Source organism: Alligator sinensis, unplaced genomic scaffold (assembly GCF_000455745.1).
Source record: "Alligator sinensis unplaced genomic scaffold, ASM45574v1 scaffold998_1, whole genome shotgun sequence".
NCBI classification, from domain to species: Eukaryota; Metazoa; Chordata; order Crocodylia; family Alligatoridae; genus Alligator; species Alligator sinensis.
The window spans coordinates 643631-652845 of NW_005842630.1; the positions used below are offsets into that span (position 1 = coordinate 643631).

Genomic DNA, 9215 nt, shown 5'->3' on the forward strand with positions numbered 1-9215 from the left:
GCCTCTGTGCTCTCAAGAAGGGAGTTTCCCATCTTATAAGTGTGCTGCTGGTTACTACTGCCCAAGTGCAGCACCCTGCACTTGTCAGTATTGAAACGCATCCTGTTTTTGTTAGCCCAACCCTGCAACCTGTCCAGGTCTTTCTGCAGTCTCTCCCTCCCTGCTAACGTGCCCACCTCTCCGCATATTTTGGTATCATCAGCAAATCTGAACAGGTTGCTTTTCACCCTGTTGTCCAAATCGCTGATAAAGAAATTGAACAGTGCGGGCCCAAGGACCGAGCCCTGGGGGACTCCACTGCCCACTTCCCCTCAGGTTGAATATGACCCATCCACCACCACCCTCTGAGTACGACCCTTCAGCCAATTCGCAATCCATCTGACCGTGTAGGATTCAATGCCACAGTCACCTAGTTTTTTAATGAGGATGGGGTGGGAGACAGTGTCAAAGGCCTTGCTGAAAACCAGAAAGACTACATCCACGGCGACACCTGTATCCAATGCTCTTGTGACCTGATCGTACAAGGCAATCAGGTTGATTTTACATGACCTGCCCTTAATGAAACCGTGGTGGTTGCCCTTAAGCATCCTCTCCGTTGCCGGCCCATCACAGATGTGCTCCTTGATGATCTTCTCAAAGAGTTTCCCCATGATTGAGGTAAGACTGACGGGCCTATAGTTGCTCGGGTCCTCCCTCCTCCCTTTTTTAAAGATGGGGACCACACTGGCTATCTTCCAATCATCTGGCACCTGGCCCGTGTACCATGAGCGCTCGTAAAGCCATGCCAAGGGCCCTGGAAAAACCCCTGCTAGCTCCCTCAACACTCTGGGGTGGAGAGCATCTGGACCTGCTGATTTGAACACGTCCAGCCCCTCCAGAAGCACTCTAACCTGGTCCTCCTCAACCTTAGGTCTGGAGGCATTTGATTCGATCCAGGGAGGGTTGTTTCCATTCTGATAATTCACTAATTAGAACCGGGTTTAAATTTTGGTGGAATCTAATTTGCTTCTAAATGCCTTCAAGTCCTGTTTCCCTGAACACAATAAAATCCAACAGCAGGTATTTTCCTTCCTGAGAAACCCTCTATCTGCCTCTCCAGTGAGCCCAGTGCCCAGAAAATTCTGTCTGCTTCCTCTTTGGTACATGTTCACTGTGGCAGGCCAGTAGGGGGTGCTCCTGTGTTGAGCCACCCACCTCACTGTGCCTGACCACCTTCCAGACTCCAAGTGCCTCCCTGGGGGCACCTCACATCTGGCCGACCCCCTTCCTGGAGCATACCCACTAGCCTGGGGGTAAAGCTGCCACTACCCAGGGATGAGCTTGATTCTGGCTCTGTGCCCCCTGGGAAACACAGGTCTAGTAGCCCTCGTGGGTACTTGACTCACTTCAAGAACTTGGGGTGCTTCCCTCAGTTGGAAGCACAAGTAATGGTCTCCCTTAGTCAGCCAAACCAAGGGGACCCCAAGGCATAATTGAGACCCACTCCCAATAAGTCTCCCACGCTAGGTACAAAGGAGAACTTTATTGGTTGCAGGGAATAGGGTTGGAATAGGGTACAGAGTTGAGTAGTATCAGAGAAATCCCATAGAGAAAACAGGGTGGCTGGGTAGCCTTTGATCATGCATCTGAGTTACTGCAAGCTAGATATCTAGTTAGATCTCAGGTAGCTTACTCACAAGCATCATCCAGAGGCAGGTGGAGATTCCCTCTGGAGGCAGGCAGTTCATTGACCATGAGTTTTTTGAGAGAGAGAGAGAGAGAGAGAGAGAGAGACAGAGAGAACAAGTTTCAGATGGTCCATCTCCCCTCTCTCTGAGTTTTCCTCATGGCTGCTGCCCCTTCCTCCTGGGCAGCCCTTAACTTATATAGCCCTTATGACCTCATTTACCTGGTCCAATGGAGCCCAGCACCTGTTGGCTGTCAACCAACCAATTTGAAATGCATCACTAGTTGCTGGTCAGACTGGCAGTCTCTAGCCCACCAGGGAGCCCAAGCTCCTCACCCACGTATGTTATGCCAGTCACGTAGGCAGAGGGAGCAGGTTCCCCCCTCCCTCAGGAACGTGTTCAGCTCAGGTTACCTAAAGAGATAGGTTAAGGTGTGTATCCTCTGCTGGGCCCATCCTAACCAAATTGTCACAGAGCAGAGTTTTGGCGGATAAACAGAGGTGGCCTTCTCCCACACTCACATCGGCTTCTTCTGTTTCCAAGACCCACCATTATCCTAGCTCCCATGTTTGCAACAGAGGAACCTCTCAGCCAACATGGCTTCATTATGACTTACTAGTTGCTTGGGTGGTTCTTCTGTTGTTTGTAGCCTTCTCTGTTATATAGAGGAGCATAACAATAAAATCACAGATGGGTGGAAGGTACTTCAGGAGGTCAGCTGTCCAATCACCAGCTCAAGATTTGGACAGGAATGATCCTGTCATAGACAAGTGTTCATGTAACCTGTTCTTAAACTTCCAAAGAAGAAGATTTCACAGTCTCTCTTGGCAATTTTGTACAGAGCTGAACCACTCTCACATGTGAGAAAGTTCTTTCTAATATCCAAACTAAACATCTCCTGCTTCAGTTTAAGACCATTATTCCTTGTCCTCTGGGGCCACAGAAAACAGTAGCTGATGGTTCTCTTTTGCAGTACCACAGTCTAGTCAGTCATTCCTCAGTTTATATTTGTGTCTGCAACTGTTCTTGTCTTAAGTGCAGGACTCTGCACTTGTCCTTATTGAATCCCACTGAATTAATTGTGAACCCTTTTTCCAGTTTAACAAGATCATTCTGAATTCTAATTCTACTTCCCAGGGTGTCTTCAACTCTACCTTACTTTGTGTCATTTACAAACTTGATAACTGTGCACTTAAATTGCATCCTCCAAGTCATTAATAAAGATATTAATACCAGATCCAGGACAGACCCCTGGGAAATCCAAGTCTATATTATCTCATTGTAAGACTTGAGAAGAATGAGGTGTGCTTTGACTGTAGTGATTGCCTGGGTTGGTTTAAGGAATTAAAGGTCCTTTGTGGGTAAAAAATACTGTCTAGTGATAGGCGCTCTCTGTTCCTCATTCTGCTTATCATGGAACCTTCTACTCTTTGTTAAGCAGCCCCTTATTTGAGATGACAAGCTGCATGCATACTATTAACTTCAACTCCCATTGGTTCCAGCTGATATGCTGATTTAGACCAAGTGAAGATGTGACCCAGTATAGAGAATAGGTGTGTGTAGGTGGACTATTTCCTCACTGAATGGGATTTTACGGACACAGGAGTCATAGTACTAAATCAAATGATTAATCTGACAAGTCCAATGTCCTGTCACATGCTATTTTGTGTCAGTGGCCAAAGCCTGATTTTCCAAAAGAAAATGAAAATGACCCTTTAAGGCACCTCATTACAATTAATGTTGGATGTTGCAAATGTATTCCTATCTCTTGTAGACAATTGTCCTACAGCCCAAAGCATGTGATTTATCCTCCTCTGAACTTCCATAACCAGAAACGCCAGAGTAATTAACTTATTCAAAGGGAGCTATTTATTTGACTCAGTGATCTGACAGGCTGTATATCTTAACTCCTGCTACACTGGACCATGTGTCCAGTAGGCCAGTGTGCCACCCCTCTCTACGTAAAATCAGTCCTATGGGCTACACACAATGCTAGCCTACTCACGACTCTTATAAGGGCAAACCATTAGATGTGCTAAATCAGTGGTTCTCCATTTTTTCCATAATGGAAACCCCTTTTCCATACCAGGGCCTGCCTCCCATCTGTCAGAGTTGAAGAACTAGGGGGCCTAGGGTATCGGTCCCCATACCTCCCCATGCTCCTAGGGCAGTCATCCACAGTTGCCACTCCCAAACCAGACCCTGATCCTATGAATCAAGTGTGCCTATCCAACTGGCATGCCAGTTTGGCATCTGTGAAACTTCCTGTTGAGAGATTTGCCCCAGCCACGATGTATACACTGATCAAACACATTTCTGAAACCAAAGTACAGTTTATTTTAGGAATAAGAGCAGGACACTTAGAGGAATTAATTCCTTTAAAGGAAGAGCCCACTCTATCCATCTCCCAACCATTTACTGTACCCCCACTTTAAGTATGCCTGACTTCTTCAGACACTGCAGTGCATTGCTTATTTGGCTCAATATGATTCCCTTTTGCTTCAGTTCATTGGATTTCATAGATAACAAGTCTTTTTTTGTCCTAGAATTGTACCTCAAGTCGTAAGTAATTTTGAGTTATTTTAAGCTTTTCTTCTTCCTTTCTGCTTGTTTTTCCATATGGCCCCCTATTAAAATAAATCATCGGATTCTCCCAATAGAAAGTTGAAGAACCATGTTGATGTAAAACATTTAAAAAGTATTACAAAAAAAATCCAGTTCTTTGATACCACCTAGTAAAATGGGAAAGGAAGGGGGAAGGTTAATATGAAGGATTAGTTGGAAATTCCTTGGAATGTCAATTCTCCCAAACTGAAAACTTCCATAGGAATGGGGCTGTTTCAATGAATTTCTTAATGCTCAATCTTTTTCTTTCAATAATTTTTAAATTTTTAAAGTCACATTTTTTCAATAATTGAAGAAAAAATTGTGGTTGCCCAGTTCAGAATGTTTTTGTTTAGAATGTAATAATTAGAGTAAACCAATAAAAACAGGCATTATGAAGAGGAATATTGAAACTAATTTTTCTTTCTTTGCTTGACTAACCAAAGATATTTTTGGTTGGCAAAAAATTGTGAGTTCATTTTATAATTATGATTTAGAATGAGAAAAATGTACAAAATACCAGTACTATTTTCCCTCCCACTCCTCAGAATGGAAAAACTTGCCCAATTCTGATTATAACCCTTGAGGATGTATAATAATGAATAATGTAGATAGAAGTGATGTTTAAGAAGTGTCCAAGTATAATGGGCTTGGACACATGTCAGAAGGGGCTATGCATAAAAAACACCTAAGTGCCAGAGTGGCCAGGATCAGGTAGCAGGACCCAGTGGCTGGACCATTTTTCAGACTGTTAACCTGTTCTCCCTCCCTCCTTCCCCTGTGGAGGGAATAGTGAGAACTGAGCACTGTGGGATTCTGGAGGACTTACAGGTTCCCCAGCCCCATGTATATGTAACAAGAAATACTTCAAAATAGTACTTCATTTCAAGTGACATTATTTTAGAGCACTTCAGCACTCATGGAACATTTCAAAAGCTTGAAGCATTTGAAACATTTCAAAGACATTTGAAGTGTTTCAATTCTTGCTTTCTTCCAGACCCTGAAAGTCTTTTAAATCGGTGGTTCTCAATCAGGGTGATGCAGCATCTCGAGGTGCAGTAAGAATCTGCCAGTGGTGCTTTGCTGCCATGGTCACCACTGCCATGGGCTGAAATTGCCCGACACACCTCTAGTTTAAGAAGCAGCTTCAGCAAAAGACATGGCATGCATTACGCAAGCAGGTGCACCCTTCCTACTGTAGCTCTTCCTAGTTTGGATCTGACATGCCCTTGAAAATGGAGGTACATGGGGCAGTTCTATCTGATGAAGCAGCATTTATCTCCAGGATGCTGCTGACAGCAGGCACATTGGAGCTGAACCAGGAAGAGCTGCAGCAGAAGCAGTGCATCTGCCCACATAATGTAATGCAGACAGGGGCAGCTTTCTCATGTAGCCACTTCTCATTTCAGCTCCACCGTGCCTCATCAAACGAGAGGCACACGGGGCAGACAGAACTGTTCTGCTCTTGCCAAAGCTGCTTCCTGACCTGGCTCTGTAGGAGGCACATGGTGCAGTAGGGTGAATATAATGTCTAATCAGTTACCAACATATTAATTAATAAAAATTACAATATTTATTTTATGATATTCAGTATATATATATTTTTTGTTTTGTTTTTTTAATGGGATGCTGATAAATTTTGAAAAGTTTTGGAGGGGTGCCTTGAGCCTAAAAAAGTTTAGAACCACAGTTTTAGATTCTCCTGGTTGTGAACACAAGATCTCCCATCTCTAGCTTTTCTGTTTTATACATCTGCTTGAATGCTCCTAGCCAACTCTGCCATGCCACACAGCAGCTGGTGGCCAATGAAGCTGCATAGAGAATAAAAGGCTAATCATATTTTGAACCCAAAATCAGAGCTTCTTCAGACACAAGACGTGCTGGAAACGTACCCTTGCTGTGCATAATCCAGGCTCAAGGCTCAACTGGCATGCTTTTGATCTGAGCCAGCTCCTGACATGTCTGTCCTGACTTCTTACAACCCCAGGCAATCCACAGGAGCCTCTGACTCTCCCTTGCCATCACCCTTCCCTTCTAGAAATGAGGGCGCTGTTGGGAGCGATGGCCCAGTGGAACCACACAGTGATAACGGAGCTCATGTTCTTGGCCTTCCCCAGCCACCCAGAGCTGCAGGCCTTGTTTTTCCTGGGCATCACCATCATCTATGCAGTCATAGTGACAGGGAACCTGCTCATCCTGGCAGCCATCCAGGGAGACTCCCGCCTGCACACCCCCATGTACTTTTTCCTGGGAGCCCTCTCTGTTGTTGAGCTCAGCTACACAGCAGCTGTTGTCCCACAAATGTTGGCAAGCTCCCTGCAGACCAGGAAGACCATTAGCTTTGGGGCATGTGGGGCACAGATGTTCTTCTTCATTGGTCTGGGAGGTGCTGACTGCTTCCTGCTGGCTGTCATGGCCTATGACCGTTATGTGGCCATCTGGCACCCATTGCACTACACCCTCATCATGACATGGCAGCTCTCCCTGTGCCTGGTGGTGGCCTCGCTGCTGGTCGGTTTCCTCCTTGCCCTGGATCTAGTGGTGCTGATCTTCAGCTTGCCCTTCTGTGGGGCCCATGGCATTCAGCACTTCTTCTGTGATGTGCCACCCCTGCTATGGCTCGTCTGTGCCAAGACTGAGACCCATGAAATAGCTGTCTTCCTGGCTGGAACAGCAGCCGTCTTGGTGCCCTTCGTGTTGATCTGTGCTTCCTACATTTTCATCGCACGTGCAGTGCTGCAGATTCGCTCAACCCGGGGCCGGCGCCGGGCCTTTTCCACCTGCTCCTCCCACTTGGTGGTGGTGGTGCTGCAGTATGGCTGCTGTGGCTTTGTGTACCTGCGCCCCAGCTCCAGCTTCTCTCCAGAGCAAGATCAACTGCTATCGCTAGTGTACACCCTGGGCACACCCATTCTAAACCCCATCATCTATACCCTGAGGAATGGAGAGGTGAAGGGAGCCCTGAGAAAAGCCCTCTGGAAACCTGTGTCCTTAGGGGTGTCTGAATCCCACTGATCAGTGGCGGGGTCTACCAGCCATCACCTTGCCCAGTGAATCCACCTTATTCTTCTCATGGCACAAGTCACTTCAGTCATGAGGGATGAAAGGCCCATTCAGTCCCAGGCCTCTCAGACATGATTGCATGTAAGGAAAGCTCAAAAGTGGGAGCTACAGAAATCCAGGTTTACATTCTCATGTACGTTCTGTACCAAGGATCTGTAGTCTTCAGAAGACCAGCAATGTTCTGACAACTTTCTCTGATACTCCATACAGGAATTTATTGCATTAGAGGGGACAATGAATAATAAAACCAGTCCTGTGCTTCCATGTCATTCAATCTTATATTCAGTGACGTTTACTTTGTATTGTTTTAACATTTTAATTCTTATTGTGTTTCCAAATTTTGTACTGAAAATGCTTCCAAAGTAGAGCTGTGGGAATAAGAGATTTTGGGAGGTTACTGGTAGTTGTGAAATGTTGGGAGGTTACTGGTAGTAGTTACTGGTAGTTGTGAACCTTCTTCTCCAGCAGAATAAGGTTAGGTTTTCTGAACATTTTTTTTAAAAGTTCACTTCATATCTGAAATGATGACTTTTTAAAAAAATTTTTAGGAATTCATCCAGTTCATGTGTGAAAAAATTCCTTTTAGGTCAAATGAAACATTTTTTTTTTCAACATGAAACAAAATATTTCATCTTGAGTTTTAACCCTTTTGTCCATTTTGTATTTTAAAATAAAACTGAAGGAGAACTGTAGAATGAAAAGTCATTTTGAATATGTGGAAATGAAACACATTAACTTTCCCATAATTTGTTTTCAGGTTTTGCTGTTGTTTTGGAACAAGCCATTTGCTTAAGCCAAAATAAATGTGCACTTTTACCTAAGGTTACCATAAATCCAGGTTTTCCTAGACATGGTCTTCTTTTGGGTCCTTCAGTTTCCATTCAGGTGGTTTTTTGAAATATGAACAAATGTCCAGGTGTTTGGTCTGCCAGTCCCTTTGAAACATCGATGCTGGTAGAACTACATTTCCTGGCTTGCCCTAGTGGTGTGCACATTTACCAGGCATCTGGGTTTTCCGTTTGCTGTGGGAAAAATGTGGATTTTCTTCTCTAAAGGAGGAAACTGTGGGCTTCCCCTTGCAGGCTGGCAGTCTTCCACCCTCATCTAGTTCCTATCCGCCCAACTTGCCAGCCTGTCTAGGTCCGCCTATATCTGTAGCCTATCTTCAAGCGTGATCATGCTTCCCCATAACTTGGTGTTACCATGAAGTTGGCCAATGAACTCTTCACCCTGACACCCAAATCATTGATGAAGATGTTAAAAAGCATTGGACCAAGCACTGACCCCTGAGAGCCAACACTGGCCATTTCTTGCCAAGATGAGCCAGATCCATTCATTAGGACTCTCTGGGTCCTACCCTGCAGCTAGTTTCCTACCCACCTGACTGCTGAGCAGTTAAGCCCACAGCCCTCTAATTTTCTCATGAGAACATTGTGGGATACCAGATCAAAAACTTTTTGGAAGTCCAACAAGGTTCTTTGGGTAAATCTGATATCTTTTATTAGACCAACCCAAATAGTTGGAAAATAATTATTAAGCAAGTTTTCGGGTTCAAAAACCCTTCGTCAGGCTAAGGAAGTTTCAGCAGTTGGTGTGTGCTCTTCCTGGATGGAATGAAAAGTAAAGCAGCCAGCGGCTGGGCTGGTACGCATACAAGACAGGTAGTCAGTGAGAATGTAGATTGAGGAGTCAATGGGTGAGAGAGAGGCTGGGGGGGAGAGATACCTGGAGAGAAGGGGGATAAAAGTGGAGATACCTGGGGAGTCAGATGTCAGGCAGATTATAATGTGTCATAAATCCAATGTCTATATTTAGTCCATGATTTTTAGTATCAGGGAGGTTGATGAAGTGGAGTTCATAGGCTCGTCTCTGGGAAGTGTT

At 45.0% G+C, this 9215-nt stretch overlaps 1 protein-coding gene across 1 annotated transcript; it reads left to right on the plus strand.

The window, feature by feature from the left end:
* Positions 1-6332: 6332 nt before the first annotated feature.
* On the plus strand, positions 6333-7286 carry LOC102388634 (olfactory receptor 10W1-like). Its single transcript, XM_006033432.1, has one exon. The coding sequence runs from the start codon at positions 6333-6335 to the stop codon at positions 7284-7286; it is 954 nt and encodes a 317-aa protein (XP_006033494.1).
* Positions 7287-9215: the final 1929 nt, after the last annotated feature.